This window comes from Rhinoraja longicauda, chromosome 23 (genome assembly GCF_053455715.1).
Source record: "Rhinoraja longicauda isolate Sanriku21f chromosome 23, sRhiLon1.1, whole genome shotgun sequence".
Taxonomy (NCBI): domain Eukaryota; kingdom Metazoa; phylum Chordata; class Chondrichthyes; order Rajiformes; family Arhynchobatidae; genus Rhinoraja; species Rhinoraja longicauda.
This window is the reverse complement of record NC_135975.1, coordinates 9,570,711-9,592,394: the sequence shown is the minus strand read 5'-3', so window position 1 is coordinate 9,592,394 and position 21,684 is coordinate 9,570,711. Positions and strand designations below refer to the sequence as shown.

Genomic DNA, 21,684 nt, shown 5'->3' with positions numbered 1-21,684 from the left:
AAAGATGATAACCTTCATCATCCTGGCCCCAGTCCCTCAATTAAACTATAACAAGGATTCAAAAAAAGACTATTCAGTAATGTCCCTTCAGGCAACATCTCAGCCACATAAATAATTATAAAGGTGATAAAAGTGACCCAACTCAACAAAATATAAAGGGATAGAAAGGAATACGTTATGAAGGGTTTGCTAGAAACAGAAAACAACTCAAAAATGAATACGACGTCAGTCCTGCGTCAAATTGGGTGGGTGCAATATCCATCAGTACTTTTGTCAATGCTGTTTACTCAGTTTCAGTTTGAATACAGAATGAATTTAAAAATAAAGCCAATCTTCATTTGACAAAAACCCAATTAATTTATCTCATACCATCTCATTCTATGATTGAATCCTTTGTAGCAGAAACAGCATTAGTTCAAATACCAGCACAAAATACTTCATTGTGCACTAAACAGCTGTTCCGCTTACATACCCAGCAGCAAATTCACAGTAAGTATAAAACATTGTAGAAAGGTGTAACAACACTGTGCACCAAGACAGCGTAAAAACCCTTAAACCTTTTGGCTGGGGTTAAGATCCAAGATAAATCGTATGCCCTTATTATGAAATCCAGCACACAACTTGTCATTTAAAGCGTGAATGGACAGATAATCCCTCAAAAACATGTTTGGAACTGCAGAGTTTTTTTTTATTTCCCAAGTTTTTTCTCAGCTTAATTTTGGTTCAGCATTGCAGTGCATCAATAAATGAGGATAAATTGCCCCAAATCTGCCACAGTTATCAAATTCAGAGGCTAGGGACCTATGCTTTGAAAGAAGCAAATTCAAAATACAAATTGGCTCAAGAAGCTCGCTAGACTAAATGGAATATACAAGAGCACCCGAAGAACCTTCCAAGACTGCAATGACTGACACAGACTGCATGGATACTATTCCTATCCTTGGTTAAGAATAGCCATCGAGTAAATAGATCCCAGAATGGATCACATTCCTTATATTTCTACAACTTCCCTGCAGAATAAAAAAAATAAGATGACTGAACTAAACAAACTAAGAGGCATTTTCAATTTTGAAAAGAAGTAATATTTTAAAATTTAAATGAAAAAAAATGGAGATATTCTGCAGGTTAGGGAGGTCTGTGAAGAAAAAGAGGTAAACATGACTAGTAAACATCTGTTTTTCTCTCTCCACAGGTGCTTCAACTGTTGAGCATCTCGAGCAATTTTGTTTCTAATTTATATTTCTAGCATTTTCAATGTCACTTTTCAATAAAAATAATATTTTTAAACCATCAAAATCTCCCGATGCACTTTAATGATATTTTGCATATGTCTCTGCCCTGAATATTAGAACTAACGAGTCTTTCTATTATATTCTGCAATTCTCAGGGCATATTTTTTTTATACATGATGAAAATACAGCATTGTGCATTTTTCTTTTCCCTTGAACTTCGTTTTGCTCCTTCCTCCCTCCATCTTTCCCACATTTAATGGATGGAAAAGCATAGTATTGAAATAAGACACGAAGGACAACACTTCCAAATGGGGATCAATCGAAACTACAGCAAGCAGCCTCCATTTATATCACCTCCATTTCCTTATACCTCCTCCCTCACCTCCACCCAGAGACCACAGCAGTCTTTCCAGGAGATACAGTTCACATTGTACCTCCTCTAACCTGATCCACTGCATCCAATGTTTCTGATGTGGCTTTCTGTACATCAGCGAGACCAAGTGTAGATTCGTCGACTGTTTCAGCGAATTGTATAGAGATGAACTTGGCGGCCTTGCTGCACTACTTGAAGTACCCGCTGTGGATAGTCCAGACATCAGGAGAATAAAGTAGGACTGGGCCATCAACACTGCCCTACTGACCAAGAGCTTTAATCTTAAAGCAATTTTCCTCAAGCAGTTAAATGCTCAGCTGGAGCACTGACATAAAATGTCATCATCTATTTCTGCCTTTGCTGAACGTGGGCTCCTGACCTAGGTGATGACGCCCATGTTTTGCAAGGTTTTGTTATTGGCCGCTGTTTGTCAGCTACAATGCTGTATAGTGGAGGGAGGGAAAAGAAGGCAACATGATGATAGTGTACCTTTGCTGAAGTAGCTGTGACCATGGTTCTAGAGTGGAAGTGACTTAAGCTGAACAGTCTTGCTTGATTGATACTTTATTGTCACATGTACCTGGTACAGTGAAATTCTTTTGTTTTGCATACAATACACAAGTATGCAAAGAGTCCAGGGCGCCAACATTGAATATGAGTCGTAAACTAAATGTAGAGTGGTTTATTTTCAATGTGCGGTGGAGATTCCAATCCAGGAATGCCTTGCATTTGTAATTGATTAATTCCAGCATTTCCTGGTAATTCTCTGAAATTATTGCTGGTGGTTTCTGGTTGAGGAGCCAAAAGACTTAGTTGCTGATGATGGCAATTTCAAAGTAATTAATCTGCTATGGAAATGCAGCTCCTACGGCTGGGAGATAGGCTGTCTGAGAGATGCATTTGAGAAGAGCTCTTCACTGGGTCCTCGAGATCTGTAACATTGATCTTGTGGCAATATTTCTGTTGTTGTTGCCAGGCTAATGGTGATAATTTAATAGATAGTGCAACAGTTATTGGCAACTGCCATGGCAAATGCGGTGGGTATCCTTGTGGTCCTTCATGTGGGTGACAGTAATCCAGCAGATAGCCAGGTTCATATTCAAAAGGATTGGATAAATTAAATGAGAACATTTACAGGGACATGGGAAAAGAAATTGGAAAAACTGATTGAATGTTCATTGGCAACCACATGACTCCTTTATGATTTTATTATCTTGGACGACTTTAGAAATGATAACACATTAATAATACATTTCAATGATTTTATAACAAGATAAAGTAAAGGAGAGCAGAACAAAGCAAGCTTGATGAGAAGCAGTGGTGCATCCTGCAGAAAGGTCATGCTATAACCTGTAGATAGTGGATTATCTGAGTTTTTATGTACCACTTTTCTCCCTCAGATTCTCTCTTCTTACATATGGTCATACAGCGTGGAAACAGGCCCTTCGGCCCAACTTGCCCACACCAACCAACATGGCCCATTTTTACACATACAATGTTTTGATGATAGAACAAAGAATCATTACTGTCTTTGCAAGTTCTCCTACTTCAGAAACAACACTGCAACTTCACTCTGTGCCTCTCTTCACACCTTCTCAATTACAATCTTTGTGCTGTTGCTACCTAAAAGGATTAACCAAATTGCCATATTGTTTGTTCAATCTTGTTTAATGTGCATGCCGATCTTTCCATCTTCTTTCCTCCCATTATTCATCCTCTCAGTGCTGTCCACAGACTTCTGTCTTTGGTTATCACTGTTCCACTCTACATTTGCCTTCCACCTAAAACAGGTGTTCACTTTGATAAAAGGTTCTTGGTCCCCTTGTGCTTATTGCAGATGATTCCGGGTATAGCTGCGAGACGATAACTCTTCATGAAACCTTTCTTTGTGGCCCAATATTCAGTTTTCCCTTCTCAAATTGCCATGGCTGTGGTAGTGGAAGGACTATTCCCTTCATAGTCCAGTAACTTTTCTTCTTGGAGCAATTCATTTAGTTTAGTTTAGAGAAACAGCTCGGAAACCGGCCCATTGGCCCACCGAGTCCGCGCTGACCAGTGATCCCCGCAAACTAACACTATCCTACATGTACTAGGGACAATTGTTTTTTACATTTACCAAGCCAATTAACCTACATACTGTATGTCTTTGGAGTGTGGGAGGAAACCGAAGATCTCAGAGAAAACCCACACAGGTCACGGGGAGAACATATAAACTCTATACAGACAGCACCTGTAGTCGGGATCGAATACAGGTCTCTGGCGCTGCAAGCGCCGTGAGGCAGCAACTCTACCGCTGTGCCAGAGTGCCGCCCTCTCACAATTTGTTACAACCTCTCACAACTCATTTACAATTCTTGCTTTCATCAAGTTTCTTTCATCTGTTCTGCTTTAAGTCAAGTTAGATTGTGAAAATACATATCTTGATTCCAACCACAATCAAAAAAAATGTCACCCCCCTAACTTCAGTGCTCTCTTTTAAGTGCTCTACTTTTTAAACTCTCGTGCCCATTTTCAAGGACAACCTCCAGAACCTGCCATCTCATGTCACAAACATCCCAAATGAAGCATACATGATTAGTTCCTATTTCCTCTTCCCCCACTCAAAATTTCATCTTTGAGCTGGAAAAAACATCTGCCCTCAACAAAAACCTTTCCAAAGCAGATAATTTGTTGAACCATTCTTCGTCAAAACTATCTGAGGCCACAAAACATGACTGAGTCTTGCTCTTAATTTCTTAATCTGTTATCCTGGAATCAAAGGTTATCACTGGGTTCAGTAAACTATTTATAACATTACCATGCTCTTTCTATTCTTCACAGCAATGCACGTGTTGTTTATTGAGACAAGGAACTGAAGATGCCGGAATCTCAAGCAAAACACAAAGTGCTGGAGTAACTCAGCAGGTCAGGCAGCCAATGTGGAAGGAACGGATGGGCGACATTTTGGGCTGGGACTCCTCTTTCGCTAACAAAGACCATCTGTACTTGCTGAACCCTCCGCATCCATTCACCTTCTTCACACAAGTTCAAACTTCCACGGGCATTCACTGCTCTTGCAGATCTCATTTGTACGCTGTGTCAGAACTCACTGGGTCCCCGAGATCCAGCTGCTGCTCCAAGCATCGCCGATCACACATCTTCTGGAGCCTCTGATTACCAATATGACTAATGGTGCTCTCTTCTCGGGTGCTGTTGGCTCTCCCTCACATGTATCAATGTCACTCTGTTTTCACAAACAGATATCGTTGACCCCTCTTTTTCTGAACAAGTGACCCAACACAAACCTTCTCTTCCACCTCCCAAATTTATGCCTATCTTTCTCAAAATTACGTTTGAATCCCTAAAGACCCGATTGCATAACTACAGTACTGAGTAGGACCCTATCACAGTAAAATATATTATGTACTAATGGACCCCACTTCACTGTCCCTCATTACCTTTTTCCAAAACATTTAGCAGCTAAAACCCATTTTAATTAAAAGCCTTTTCAAACTGATTAAATATCAGCGAAACACCACTCACCCCATTCCACCAATGAGGCAGCATTCCCATGATTCCTACTTTAGACAAGTACTTTAAACAAATCTTATTCAATACCCTTGATATAAACAACTACATATTCTTTGAAAAAAAGAAATGCTGGTGTGGATTCAAATTCATCAGTGTTGATGCCTTTGAACTCAAGTTCATATTTCTGGATTCACAAACCCCTCTACCTGGTTACCAATTCAAAGCCGTTTCTGCCACCTTGTGGCAACTGAATGACAATTGAAAGTAGAGATAATTTAAATATTCCACATAAAACATACAACCAGTCAGCAATTCATCTGGTGAAATACTGCCATTCCAAGAAATTGAAAGTCACAGGGAAAGCACTTACATCTGGACCAAAAAACGTACAAGGGGAAAAGGACTCTGAATGTTAAATTCGAGCATTTATTTGAAAGAAAACATAATTGGTGCCCTGCCTGCATTCACAATGTTACTCCCTGTAAACTCATGACTATGTAGCCAACTTTAGCTCTAACTCCATCTATGCAGTATATCTTAATGTTCATGCCATTCCATTAACTGGTCCTTTAAGCTTAAGGATGCTAATGACCACCGGGTGGCGCCAGCAATGGCTGCCTTGCCAACAGCCTGTCTGTCCCTTCCTTCTTTGTTGTTTTTATAGTATGTGTTAAATGTATGTTTTAGTGTTCTTTTAGTGTTCTTTCATTTGTTTTGTGTGGGGGGCGGGGTTGGGGGAAACTTTTGTTTAATCTCTTACCTCGACAGAGATGCGATTTTTTTCCGTATTGTATCTCCATCCGCACTGCAGCCAAACATCAAGTAGTTGGCGGCCTTTGCTGGAGACAGACTTTGGGAGCTCCAAGACTTGCCATCGTGGAGCTTGCAATCCCAGGTTAGAGACTGACTTCGGGAGCTCCAAGCCGCGGGGGTTTGGATCGCACCGACGCGGGGGCTTGGATCGCACCGACTGGTTCGACTGCCCCGACCGCGGGGTAATAAAGAGGAAGAAGTTTGGACTTTATTGCCTTCCATCACAGTGAGGAATGTGGGGAATCTGCTGTGGTGGATGTTTATGTTAACTTTTATGTGGTTGTGTGTCTTGTTGCTTTTCTTTTTAGTATGGCTGTATGGTAATTCGAGTTTCACTGTACCTATATTGGTACATGTGATGATAAACTAACCTTTGAACCTTTGACATCTGTCCACATCCCACCCGCACCCCTTCAATCATTACAAATAGTGAGACGGACCAATACTTTTGTGCCCATTTTCCATCTACCTCCACTCTACGCCATCCACCAAAACCTTTAAATATCATCTCATTTACAAAGGTAATAAGGGTACAAGAAACAATATGGTGTCCTTTTTAAACACACCTTGTGTTTTTCCTTTTTTTTTAAATCAAGCAAGTTATACTTTTTGTTGCAAAAGCCTTATTACTGAACTAGCGTCTTCTGGAGGGGTGTTGGATAATTTTATTCACAGAGTTGGAAAGCAGCAGATTGGCAAAACACCTCAAATCAGTTCTCATAATTTAGGCCAGTAACTCCAGGCCATATTTTGTGATGAAATCATCAATGCCTGCTGTTCAAACAAAAATATTCAGTGTCATCAGCTGCTTCACAAGATAAAATAGTTCCTCAGCCAAGACAAAAACAGCTGATGACACTGCATATTTTTGTTTAAACAGTAGGCGTTGATGAGTTTGTCACGGCAAATGGCTTTGAGGAGTTACTGCAACACTGACACATACACAGCAGCAAGCAATGGATCAGTCATCATCAATGTGGATGCAATCTCTCAGAAGTCAGAGTCCATCTACTCACTGAAAAGTGCACCACAAGCAAGGATAAATAATTTATGGGAACACCAACACAGAAAACATAAATCTGAATTGATCTACACGTTTAAAGCAACAGTGGTGAAAAGCAGCCCCCTTTGCACCTATTCAAGGATATAAAATGCACAAAATAATCTAACGTACTTCCTTTAACCCTTTACATCCCACTCAAATTGATATATATCTACTCCACCCAGTTTGACATCATGATCACCCTGCACACTAAAATGAAATGAATCCTCTACGGTGTGAGCTAGACTGCCTGCAAAACATCTGACAACCTATCATTTCCCCATATACCTTAATGGAAACATTGCTTGTAAGAAGTTGAGTGTTGTACTTTTCGAGATGGCAGTAAAAAGACTGCAAGCTACGTAACTTGGCACCTCAATACACAGATGCTACAACTTGTAACAACCTTGCCTATGCGTTGTAAATTTGCAATCTATGCCTGTAAGCCCATTACGAAGAAATAGCTAAATTACATGAGGGGGAAGCGGGGAGAGGAAAGAGATGAAATTGAAAGTGAGTAAAGCAGTTAAAATAGAACTGCGTATTTTGAGCTATTTTAATTGAGATAAAATAACACAGAAGGAGTTGTCGATAAGTAATAGGCTTTCCGATCTGCTCATTAGAGACCAAGTTAATTTTTATAGTCACAGAATCATACAGCATGGAAACTGGCACTTCAACTCCATTTGTCCAAGCCAACCAAGGTGCCCCATCTAAACTAGTCCCATTTGTCCACATTTGGCCAGTATTCCTCAAACCCTGTACTAGCTAAGTACCTGTCCAAATATCTTGAATGTTTTTTTGTACCTGTCTCCACTACTTCATCTGGAAGCTCGTTCCTTATACTCACCACCCACTGAGTGAAAAAGTTGCCCCTACATTTTCTATTTTTTCTTTCCCCTCTCATCACAAACCTCTACCCACTTAATTCCCCTCCAAATTGTGCATTCACCCCACCTACTCCCCTCAGAATTTAATACCACTCAATATCACCATTCAGCCTCCAAGGAATAAAGCCCTAGCTTGCCCAATCTCTCCCTGCAGTTAAGGCCCTCAAGTCCTGGCAACATCCTTGTAAATCTCTGCAATCTTTCCAGTTTAATGGCATCATTCTTATAGCAGGATGGCCAAAGTTAAACACAACAATGCAAGTGCAGCCGCACCTGCATCTTGTATAACTGTAACATAACATCACAACATCTATGCTCCATTCCCTGGCTGAAGGCCAATATGCCAAAAGCCATCTTCATCTTCCTACAATGCTACTTTGCGGGAACCCTGTATTTGTGCTCAGATCTTTACGCTCTACTACCATCCCCAGGGTTCTACCATTCACTGTGAAGGTCTTGCACTGGTTTGACCTTCAACTTAAGTTTAGTTTAGTTTAGAGATACAGCAAGGCCAAGCGACCCGTGAACACCAACACTATCCTGAACACGAGGGACAATTTACAATCTTTACTGAAGCCAATTAACCTACCGACCTATACGTCTTTAAAGTGTGGGAGAAAACCGGAGCTATCGGAGAAATACCATGCAGTCACGGGGAGAACGTTCAAACTCCATACAGACAGCACCCATAGTCAGGATCAAACCAAGGTCTCGGTGTAAGGCAGCAACTTTACCGCTATACCACCGTGCCGTCCCAAATTCATGAAATGCCACACCTCACAGTTAGCTGAATTAAACTCCATTTGCCATTCTTCAGCCCAGCGGATCAAGATCCCATTGTAATTCTTGATAACCATCTTCACTGTCTACTATACCATCTATTTAAATGTAATCTGCAAAATTATTAATCATTCCTTGCACACTCTCATCCAAACTCTTGCTGCAGATGACAAACAGCAATGGGCCATCACCAATCTCTGGGGCACATCACTGGTCATATGCCAAAGATAGACACAAAACGCTGGAGTAACTCAGCGGGACAAGCAGCATCTCTGGGGAGAAAGAATGGGTTATGCTTCGGGTGGAGACCCTTCTTCAGACCGTCTCGGTCCAAAACACCCACCCAACAACATCATTCTCTAGCGATGATGCCTGGGGTAAATCAGCATCTGCAGTTCCTTCCGACACTCGTTATATGCCTCCAGTCCAAAAAGAAACTTCCACCACCACCCTCCGCTTCCTACCATGTAGCCAGGTCCGTCTCCATTTAGCTAGCTCCCCCTGGATCCCATGCAATTTAAAACCCTTCCTGGATTCCATGTGATCTGTGTAGAACTGCACTCCACTTCATAAATCAGATTGATTTTTTTTGAAGACGTGACCAAAAAGGTCGATGAGGGCAGAGCTGTCGATGTTGTGTACATGGATTTCAGTAAGGCATTCGATAAGGTTCCTCATGGTAGGCTGCTCTGGAAGGTTAGATCTCATGGGACCCAAGGAGAGATAGCTGGATGGATACCAAATTGGCTTCATGGAAGGAAGCAGGATGATGGTGGAAGGTTGATTCTCAGACTGGAGGCCTGTGACTTAGTGGTGTGCCTCAGGGTTCAGTGATGGGCCCGTTACTGTTTGTCATCTACATCAATGATTTGGATGAGAACATACAGGGCAAGATTTGCAAGTTTGCTGATGATACAAAAGTGAGTGGTTTTGCAGATAGTGAAGATGGTTGTGAAAGATTGCAGTAGGATCTGGATCGATTGCCAGGTGGGCGGAGGAATGGATAATGGAATTTAATACAGAGAAGTATGAGGTGTTGTATTTTGGGACGTCGAACAAGGGCAGGACCTACATGTAAATGATAGGCCACTGGATAGTGTTGTAGAGCAGAGGGATCTAGGAGTACAGGTGCATGTTTCCTTAAAGTTCGAATGTGGATAAGGTGGTCAAAAAGGCTTTTGCCACTTTGGCCTTCATCAGTCAAGTGTATTGAGTATATAAGTTAGGAGGTCATGATACAGTTGTGTAAGACGTTGGTATGACCGCTTTTAGAATATTGTGTTCAGTTCTGGGCACCATGTTATAGGAAAGATATTGTCAAGCTTGAAAGGGTTCAGAAAAGATTTACGAGAATTTTGCTAGGATCAGAGGGTGGGAGGTTGAGTAGGCTGTGTCTCTATTTCATGGAGCGCAGGAGGATGAGGGGGATATTTTTTGAGGTGTACAAAATCATGAGAGGAATAGATCAGGTAGATGCAGGACCAGAGGACATAGGTTCAAAGTGATGGGGAAAAGATTTAATAGGAATCCGATGAGTAACTTTTTCATACAAAGGGTAGTGGATATATGGAACAAGCTGCCAGAGGAGGTACAGTAGTTGATGCTGGGACTAGCCCAACGTTTAAGAAACAGTTGGGCAAGTACATGGATAGGACAGGTTTGGAGGGATATGGACCAACCGCAGGCAAGTGGGATTAGTGTAGCTGGAACATTGTTGGCCAGTGTGGGCAAGTTGGGCCGAAGGTCCTGATTCTACACTGTATGACCCTATGACTCTTAACACTTAACCAAAACACATTTCAGCAAATGACCCCAAACAATTCATTTGTTTCCATTGAGAATTTGTTTCGAGAACAAGATTGCAGCATGAATAAATCTACCACTTCATTGTTCAGGACAGGTACGTCTCAAATTGTTGCCCAGGTCATACGTGAAAGCTGGCAAATAAACCCCAAAACCCCAAGCAGTTCAGTTCTGTTTAAATTTACTTTAACTCCTATTGAATAAATGTGCTGCTTCTCTGACCCAATGAGAAATTGAGAACAATAAATTACGTTTTAAATGCAACCTAGAGAGCAGTTCAAGCTATGGCTCACCAGGAGGATGAAAAATGCATTGCCCAATGAACATGACCATGGAAACTGTATTACAAGTCTGGATAAAATCTGGATTGCACTCTATTGCCTTAACCTCTCTACTCCGTGAATGAAGATTCATACTGGTTCAGTCATAGAATTTTGTCCTGCATTTTAGCAGGTCATGATTCAGTAATATACAACAATAATGTTGTTACCATAAGTATATAAACTAAATTTCTGTGTCCAGGTATGTTCCAAATTTTTAGAATAAATCAAAAAAACATTTAATTAGGTAGTACAGGCAAGCTGTGTTTTTTACACATGCTTGATTTATTAATTTTTGCAATAATGCACTTGTTCCTTTAATACCAAAACTTAATATATGCGTTCGTATTTTTGGAACAACACGCTCAAATTTACTGCTGACAGCTTAGTTATATGTTTAATTTACACATTTTTGAATTAGGCCTTGCTTTTCCAGGACGAACCCCAACATAAAAAGCGAGGTGTCTGTGCATTAATTTGAGCAACTGTGCATGCCCATGAAACAATCCTCAATTCATTTTGGCATGAAAGGAATGGTCACAAATAGAGAACATAAAAGGGAATTATGCTCTAGTGAAAATATGAACCAGACGTACTTCTCCCCATTGTCTACTGTTCATGCTACAGACTGGTACATTAATCTGAAGGTAGTGCAGATGAAGGATCATGAAGACAGGAGTTTTTAACCAAAGCCAAATGTTTCATCCGTGTGGTTAGATTAGATACAGGAGTACCATCAGAAAAATACAACTTCAACAACAACTTACCAATTAGGACAAATCTTTTCCAAGCTTACCTTTTTGCCAATCAATTTCTTCCGTAGAAATTCTCGGGCCTCAAACATGTAAGGAATATCGTAGAGGGGTCGCAGCTTTTTTCGGTCCTAAGGATCAAAATAAAAGCAAAAATATCTTTAAGAGATTATAAAAGACATAACATTCTGAAGGGCAGGTGTGCAACCTGCCTATCAAAAACATCAAACAATGGTCAGATAAAATTCATCCACAATAACCCTGCTGAATTTTAATCTTTTGGATCTTTGTACTTAAAATATGGCCTTTCTAAAGACTTATTTATTTGGTTTACCTCATTATTACCAAGTTTTGTTATTAATTATAAGTGAATTCACAAGCTTGCCAATCTTCAAAGATCCCTTTTTGTCTTGCTCTGCCCTCAATATATGCACAAAATTTAAACTACATACAGTATTTCATGCTGTTCTGAATGTACTGGAAATATTTACAGATAAACTGGACTGCAGAGTTGAGAATAAACAGACCAGTCTTGAATTTATTAAATGTTGACACTGGCTCAAGGGGCTGAATGGCCTACTTCTTCTTAAGCCCTTTGCTCCTCTAATGAGCATAGGCCATTGACAAATGTCCTCCACCTCACTCGGTTGTTGGCGGTTCTTTCGAGATCTCCCTAGTTGAGCCCACTCCCAGACATTTCTGCCTGGACACCTCTTCTCCAGCTGTTCCTGGGGCGACCTCTTTTCCTTTTTCCTTGGGGGTTCCATTTCAGGGCTTGCCGGGTGATAATTGTGGCAGGTTTTCTGAGGGTGTGTCCAATCCAACTCCATTTTCTCCTTCGAAGTCAATGGGATCCTGGCTTGTTCTTTTCCACAGATCCACATTGCTTACTTTGTCTCTCTACCAGATGTTTAGTATTCTCCTGAGGCAGGTGTTAATGAATGTTTGCAGCCTGTTTGTTGTGTGTTTTGTTGGTTTCCATGTCTCTGATCACTACAGCATCACCTGCTTCATATTTGAGTTGAAGATGTGTATTTTGGTGTTGATGAGATGTGTTTTGAGCTCCAGATCTTCCTGAACATGTTAAACACCACCCTCGCCTTATTGATTCTGCTTTTTATTTCTGCATCTGCCCCTCCGGTGGTGTCCACAACACTGCCTAGGTATGTGAATGTTTCTACCTCCTCCAGGGCAGTGCTGTGCATGAGGATAGGGTTGCTGGTTTTGGAGTGGATCTTTATCACCTGTGTCTTTGCTGTATTGGGTGTAAGACCAAGTTTTGTTGCAGCTTGTAAGAGTCTGTCCGTCTTCTCCTGCATTTGTATCTGTGTGTGTGAAAGGAGATCCATGTCGTCTGCAAAGTCAAGGTCATCTAGCTGTTCCCACATTGTCCACTGAATTCCATTTCTTTTCCCTTCAGTTATTTCCCTCATGATCCAGTCAATTGCCAGGAGGAACAGGAATATTGACAGTAGACATCCCTGCTTGACGTCCATCTTGACACTACAGCTCTGGGAGAGCTGGCCTGCATGCATAACTTTGCACGAGGTTCCTTCATACGAGTTCTCGATTAAGTTTATGATCTTGGTGGGAATTTCATAGTGGTCCATTAGGCGCCATAGTGTTGTCCTGTCTAAGCTGTCAAACGCTTTCTCAAAGTTGATGAAGCTGATGTACAGGGACGTGTCCCATTCAATACACTGTTCAATGACGATGCGTAATGTTGCTATGTGGTTTGTGCATGAGCGATCCTTCTTGAATCCTGCTTGCTGGTCCCGTAGCCTCTTGTCCACAGCTTCCTGAAGACGGTTGAGGATGACCCGGTTGAGAACTTTACTGGGTACAGAAAGAAGGGTGATCCCTCGGTAGTTGTTACATTTCCATGGCCTACACCAACTACTAATTCATTGTATTCCTATTTTTAATAAGGAAGCAAAATAAATCAGGAATATTGAAGAGACTGAAAGATCACATTGAAGGAAAATAACTTAATAACGACAAAAAAAGGAAAAATTTAGATCCATTGTGTAATTGAGAGTGGAAAAGCTGCATAAATAATACATTGGTATTTGCATGTGAAGGCAGATACAGGTTACTGAGCTGGATTATCAGCCATGATCATATTGAATGGCGGTGCAGGCTCGAAGGGCCGAATGGCCTACTCCTGCACCTATTTTCTATGTCTATGTTTCTATGTTTCTGAGAAAATTAAACAGCCACTCCTGGAGATAAGGATTGAAAGTTCCCGTTATAAAATTGCTCACATTAGAAGAACCACCATTGTAATCAAATGGTTTCCATGCCAGTTGAATGTAGTTGGTTTGGAAAGGAACACCATTTTTTTTTTTTTTTTTCAAAAAACACAAAGAATTAAGTAGTATTCATGGAAGGCAGCAAAGTATTACTCCCATCTTAAAAAATATTTAACCTTTATGTACAGCTCCAGCAAATATCTGGGTGGAGATAATTGGGAGAACAAAAGGGAAGCAGGCATTTATAGTACACCTCATACATCTTTATGTAAAACCAAAATGCTTCATTTAATTGGATGTGGATGATCAGCCATGATCACAATGAATGGCAGTGCTGGCTCGAAGGGCCAAATGGCCTCCTCCTGCACCAATTTTCTATGTTAACAGCTGGAACATACACAAACACACCATTGAACTGTGATCAATATCCTACAGATACCAATGAGATGTGTGGAATACATATTAGTTGCAACCACCAAACTGACTATTTGGCCCAATCAGTCTTTGGAGTGTGGGAGGATCAATGGATAAGCAATCAATGGATAAGCAATTTTTTTTTTCATATTCATCCAAGAATCAATTTCAGTAATGGTGGTTGAGAGCTGAAAATTTGTCAAGCCACCATGGGTACCCATTTTCACCATCTTGAATTAGTGTTATATTTACAAGAACAATAGACAAACAATTAGCCTAACAGTTCAGCAAGAGGTTATTACTAAATATAGGGCACAACTCAATCAATATTACCAGATGACGCCTTGACCTTCTGATCAAGAGGTAAAAGTATAATTACAAATCCATCTCTTCTCTATATATTTCATGTTCACCTCCTACAAGTGTCAAATACACACATTCTATCACTAAAATTGAAGTATTCAAATCAAATGTATTTATGTATTTATGGCAGTAGCACAGCGGTTGAGCTACTGCCTTACAGCACCAGAGACGAGGGTTCGATCCCGACTACAGGTGCTGTCTGTACAGAGTTCACACATTTTCCCTGTGACCTGCGTGGGTTTTCTCCAAGATCTTTGGTTTCCTCCCACACTCCAAAGGCGTACAGGTTTGTAGGTTAATTGGCTTGGTATAAATGTAAATTGTCCCTGATGTGTGTATGATAGTGTTGGTGTGCGGGGATCCCTGGTTGGTGCAGATTCGGTGGGCTGAAGGGCCTGTTTCTGCACTGTACCTCTCAACCCTAAATCTACAGTGGCTTCTCTTCCCACTGGCATTATGTCTTGGGTGTCAAAAGAACTATCCTCATCTCGCCCATTACTCATTTCCATCCTGCCTCCCAGCAAAATCGCATTTCTACCATGTCAGTTTCCACATGAATACCTGACACTTTGCTCTAAATCAACACAACCTCTTGACATTTCTGAGGTCTCTGAACTGCAGGAGCAGTCAGCAGGAACTGCTCAAACTATAGGCAGCTCAAAAGCGATGGCACTATTGAAGAGCAGAAGTATGTCTTCATAATCTTTAACCTAATGGCACTGCATATTACTCATTCTCGTACCATAAACGAGTTGAAGGATGAATGCTCGTTCATTGAATGCAGAACGGCATGCTGGAAAAAGCACCAGGATGTTCCCAAAAACAATATGCATACCTTGCCTGGCTACAACACAGGACCTCGTGAGTAAAGAACAGTTAAAACAGCTGCAAAAGGCAAAGTTTATGCCTCCCAGCCACAAAAAAAAAAAAGAAGCCCTGCCACTTCTAATCCTGAAGGATTTAAAGTGTTAGAGTAACTCTGAGTCAGGCAACATCTCTGGTCAGGACCCTTCTGTCTGATGTGGGGGGGGGGGTTGCTGGGAAGAAGGCTGGAACAAAGGAAGAGCAAGACGAACCCTGACAAGTATTAGGTGGATACAAGTGAGGAGGTTTTCCACCTCTTACCTGCCACGCTTAGTCCTTCCCCATCTCTGTTCTAGCTTACCCCCTACCACCCCCACCCCATCAATCTGAAGGATCCCAACCCTAATCATCACCTATCCATGTTTTCCAGAGATGCAGCTTGACCCACTGAGTTATGTCTGCACCAGGTCTTTTTCTTTGTAAACTCGCATCAGCAGTTCCTTGTATCTAATACTGAAGGATTGTAGATAATTAAACAGTTAATAGAAGCAGGTACCAAAACATACCCGGTCACAATGATGACCTTGGCCTTGTGTGCCAAACACAAGTCTAAAGCATTAGCAACTAAGGGATGATCCATCTCAGCTTTCAATCAAAAACAAAATGATTAAAACAATCAGATGGTAACCCAAATGACATATCTAATCTTGCAATAAGATAAGCTGCAGACCAATGTAAATCGTCACAAGGATTGCCCGTTTTCGTCTATATACATGATCTGGCTGTCCATTTCAGGTCATTTGCAGTAGAAGTCTCACCCATGCCTCATTTAGTGTTGACCATTCAAAGACCTAACTGACCAGACTCCCTTTCATTCTGCCCTCAAAGCTTTGCCATCCAAAATGGAACCTATGTCTCAACTCGTACCAAGACCCATTCACTTGTGCTTCCTGACCAATGCCTTGACATTAAGATTCTGATGTGCTTTCAAATACTTAGAAGATCTCACGCCACCTTACTTCTGCAATCTTTTCCGGGTTTCTATTCATAAGATAATATGACATAAATACAACAAATTCCTGGAAATATGCTACATTAATGTACCATTATTGGAGTGAGAAATGAAGCTGGTAGCTCGGACAAATGATTTTTAAATGATTTTCTCAAACTCAGCTTCTCACCATTGGCAGCCATACCTTCAACCCTCAAGCCTCGAAAAATGTTTCCCACAATCTCATCTGCCTCTCTGGTCTGTTTTAAAAAAAACTCCTACAGCTATCTCTGATAATCTCCTGGCAATTTTCCCTATTATATGACTGTTTCTTTATATCAAATTTTGTTTCTTAAAGGCACTGCTATTTTATTGCAGTAAAATATATATTTTTAAATAATCAATTGCTCACCAACAAGCTCTAGTACTGAAGAAATGGTCTCAAAGACTAAGTGAGGGGTTATTTTGCATACCCGACAGTTCTTTGTCGGGATTGCTGGTTAAAAAGGAAGAGGAACTGAAGATTGAAAACATAGAAACATAGAAACTATGTGCAGGTGGAGGCCATTCGGCCCTTCGATGATGATGAACAGTAGAATTGAATGGAAAGTTTCCTTTTTCCTCAAGGAGACCATTAGAACATGAAATGTTTCACTGTACATGGCTACTCAGGCATAACACTGGATATTTAAGAATCAGATAAATGTTTGAAAATAAATAACATACCAAAAGAGAAGAGATGCTGGAGAAATTAGATGTCCCCAGGTGAAGAACTAGCAGTAACGGGGCATGGTGAAGTAATGGATCACGTGTATCTGCAATTCTAATGATTGATTTTAAAGAGCCCCATTCAAAGTGATTTTAACATCTGCCATACTGCACTAAAATAATCATAGTACAATAAAATATATACATCAGCTTTTTCTCTGCATATATAATATGCTGAGCCTTTAATCAGAAAGAGCACAAAAAGTGACTGAATTTACAGAAGCATTCAAGTGTTCAGGATAGATCTTAATACTTTTAAAAGACTAAAAGGGTTTTCATAATTGGCACAATTCAATGAGTACAGATTTAGAATACAAAAACTGGAGACTGTCAATGAAAGTGGAAAATTCACAGCAAGCTGGTCCTTACCAGATGGAGAAAATGGGATTCCTCTGGGAAAAACTGAGCTTTGAACAAAGTCAATGAATTCTTTCAAAATTTCTTCCCTTGTAAAAGGATATAATCCTAACTTATTTTCATTACTAAAATGCATTTTCGATTTTACAAGGATTACACCACAATTTCTCCTGTCAAACCAAACATCATGCTTCAAAATCATTTTTAATTTTAAACAAGCCCCATACTTATTGCGAAATTACAAAAATTGGCATCAATTTGGCATCGTGCATCACAATTTCACCAGCAATCTGGAATTTGAGATCTAAGCAGGGAAGTTAACATGTTATCCAACAGGGCTGTTATTTTCTAGGTGGGTGGGTTAAATTAATTGCAGCTGGACAAGGTTTCCACCCCATGATGCAACATTTCAATCACATTTGTGGGAGAAATTGTTTAAAAATAAAACCAACCATCCAACTGTTTTTCTAAAATAATTCGGCTTTATTTCCAAAATATAACATCTTGCAGCAAAATTAAACTAGTGATGTACAACGTGCTTGCTGGGAGAGCAACATTTGCAATCCAAACCTGTTCCAAGGGAAAGTCAGGAAAACACATTTTAATTCACCAACTATAACCAGATACAGACATTTTTAGAACTGCTACAGTTTGTTAAGTCAGATTTATTAACAGTTTGTTAAAACGAGATTCTGCAAATATTTTACATTTAACTTGTACTTTAAATAGTATTAAATAGAACAAATTTACTGGTGGATTGTTTCCATGCGTTAATGTGATCTCTTGCACTGCTTCAGGGAGACAAATTGGAAATGTCAGGCTTTAGTTTCAACACTGCCAGATGCATTGCTACTTAAAGATTATTATATGTGCTCCAATTATGCATTTGGATTCATTAAGATTCATAGAAAGAAGACATGCTTGCAAATGAATATGGAGCCAAATAGCAAGTAAACTTTCCTGACTTCTTGTCAGCCTTGTCAACAAGAAGTCAGGAAAGTTTACTTGCTTTTTGGCTCCATATTCATTTGCAAGCATGTCTTCTTTCTAAGAATCTTAATGAATCCAAATGCATAAATGGAAAAGGTTCCAGTGAAGACAACTTTAGAAATCAGGAAGATTTCTTTCCCAATGCTTATTGGAAAGCTTCTCAGTGCTTCGCAGGTCAATAAATTGAACACTTAATTCTGCTCTCTGGGGCTCGCCAGGAAATGGATCAACAAAAGACCATTCTGAGGTGGAAGGTGTTGAGTCTTCTCTCCAGTCTGGCATATGTAGTCCATGTCTCACTGCCATACAGCAGTGTGCTGTTGACACAGGCATTGTAGACTGCTATCTTTGTCTTCACTATCAGCTTTGGATTGGTCCACACTCGAGTTGTGAGGCGAGCGAGAGTTGTAGCTGCCTTCCCGATCATCCTGTCAATCTCTGTGTCCAAGGCGAGGTTGTCGGTGATGGTGGAGCTGAGGTACGTGAAGTAATGGACGGCATCAAGTTCGTAGTCATGGATGGTGATGACAGGCTGTATCCTGTCCCAGGACGTTCGTCTGGGACATCAACACGAAGGGGACAGTGCAGTTCAATGGCAGTTTCTCGGAGCCCTTCGACATCCGCAGTGGCATCAAACAAGGCTGCATCCTCGCTCCCACTCTTTGGGATTTTCTTCGCTCTGCTCCTGAAACATGCCTTTAGCACCGCAAAAGATGGGATCTACCTGCGTACTAGATCAGACGGCAAGCTCTTCAACCTCACCCGCCTCCGAGCCAAGACAAAAGTACGTGAAGCTCTCATCAGAAACATGTTGTTCGCCGATGACGCAGCAGTTGTGTCCCACACCCAGCAGGAACTACAGTCATTGATGGACCACTTCTATCGGGCTTGCAAGGACTTTGGGCTGACCATCAGCCTGAAGAAGACGAACGTCCTGGGCCAGGATACAGCGGCACCGTCTGTCATCACCATCGACGACTACGAAAATATACCTTATGTGACTGCTTACCTCTGATCATAACTATTTGTATGGGAAGGCAGGAATATTCAGAATTTTTAAATTACCCTAAAGAAAATTTACGGAACAGAAAGGCACTAAAAATGGATCACATGGCAGTACACTACAAAATAAGGCAATTTGACAGCACAATTAGGAAGCATAACAGTTTGCTTACATATCAGGTTACAGCAAAAATCAATGTTAAATGTACAAGGAGTTTCATTTTATTTTAATCTAATATGCCATAAAATTTATTTGGCAACAGTGAACAGCAATTGTTATTTAATGCAAATAGATACAAAGTTACAGACCAATCAAGAACATGAAGATTACCAAGTCATTTTCAGAGCTCCATTCTATTAACCAAGGTCTGCAGCTGGGAGTTCAAATAATCAAAAAAGTATCCAAGCAAATTATAATGTTTGATCAAGCTACATTTCTCACAAGGTTCTATGTCATACTACATAACAATCACCCACCAATTACATTTCTTTCAATAACCCCTGAGCACAGATTGTTCTTTTTAACTGAGCTCACAGCTTTCATCACAGCAAGATTCTACACCATCCCATCACACCCACTTTCACTTGTAACCAGAGCATGTTATCCCTATTTCAAGACTACCCCAAATGCAGAAGGAAATCCCAAATCCCAACTACCTGTAAATCGCAAGCTGAGGCCTCTCAGGGTTGCTTCCACACTACCTCTGTAGGTTGCGAGAGTTCCACAATAGAGCCATATTCATGCTACAATTTTTCAAGGGGAGATCCTAGAAACATGTTCGACTCCTGGAAATCATTCCTTACATTGGAGATCCTAGAAACATTTTCTACTCCTGGAAATCATTCCTTACATTGGTATTCATATATAGTGCTTGTTGAAAAGAATCCAGTATTCGGTACGTGGAAGATGGGGGTGAACAATTAGAACTTGTCATGCCTGATCAATGGCAGGGATTGCTGTTACTGACAAAGGGTATTTCACACAAAATATTCTTCTTGCACTCTCAAAGATGCCTGACCTGCTCAGTGAGAGGGAGGATGAGATAAATAGTCTTTTTGTGGGATACATTGAACAGTCTTTGGTTCAGTCCTAATCGATCAGCACCCTCAGCTCTTTTATTGATAGATCATTGGGTCAAAAGGTCATATGTGATAGGAGCAGAATTAGGCCGTTCGGCCCATCAAGTCTACTCCACCATTCAATCATGGCTGATCTACCTCTTCCTCCTAATCCCATTCTCCTGCCTTCTCCCCATAACCCTTGACACAGGAATCTATTTATCTCTGCCTTAAAAATATCGATTAACATGACCTCCACAGCCTTCTGTGGCAAAGAATTCCACAGATTCATCACCCTCTAACAAAAGAAATTCCTCCTCATCTCCTTCCTAAAGGAACGTCCTTTAATTCTGTAGCTATGACCTCTGGTCCTAGACTCTCCCACTAGTGGAAACATCCTTTCCACATCCACTCTATCCAAGCCTTTTACTATTCGGTAAGTTTCAATAGGGTTCCCCCGCCCTCATCCCTCTAAACTCCAGCGGGTACAGGCCCAGTGCTGTCAAATGCTCAACAATTGGATTAGTGCTGCTTCTTCCATCATTACAAAATACACTTTACAACACATGATACAAAGAAACTGATTGTGACTATAACTTTCCCAATTAACACATTTGGACCCATCTTTCGTTGTACACTTTTACTCCCCTTCGCCTACCTTTACTATGACTGAAAACTCTCCTGGCTCTAACAAAGGGTCCTGAACTTGAAATGCTAACTCTATTTCCCTAGCACAGATGATGTCTGACCTGCTGAATGTTTCCAGCATTTTCAGTTTTATTTCATATTTCCAGCATCCACTGATTTTTTGTTCCTTATCACTTCTATGTAAAGGTAAACTCCACCATCAAGAACCAGTTTCAGCCGAGCCAAGTTATAGATACAAAAAATGAAATTAAAGCAAGATTAATCTACAAGTAGTTTAATCTTTCAAACCAACTTTAAACATCAACTGACTTCCTGTTTACAAAATAATATTCAATCTTGCTCCGGTGTAATTTTATGTTAATGAAATCAAGCCACCGAGCAAGGAGGGAGCAGCTTGGTTTTGCATCACTGATTATATATACATTACAACGTTAATAGACTTATTTATTAGCAACATTATTAGAGCCGAGGAGTTATTAGAACCTCATTAGTGAGGTACAATTAGAAAAGAAAATCAAGCT

The 21,684-nt window shown here is 40.6% G+C and overlaps 1 protein-coding gene across 1 annotated transcript in view; it reads right to left on the bottom strand.

The window, feature by feature from the left end:
- The window catches only part of snd1 (staphylococcal nuclease and tudor domain containing 1), a 734,850-nt gene that overhangs the window by 616,409 nt on the left and 96,757 nt on the right, over nucleotides 1-21,684 (bottom strand). Inside the window, exon 11 of the mRNA XM_078419593.1 lies at nucleotides 11,560-11,646. Coding sequence (XP_078275719.1) covers nucleotides 11,560-11,646 — 87 coding nt within the window. The remainder of the gene's footprint in view (nucleotides 1-11,559; nucleotides 11,647-21,684) is intronic.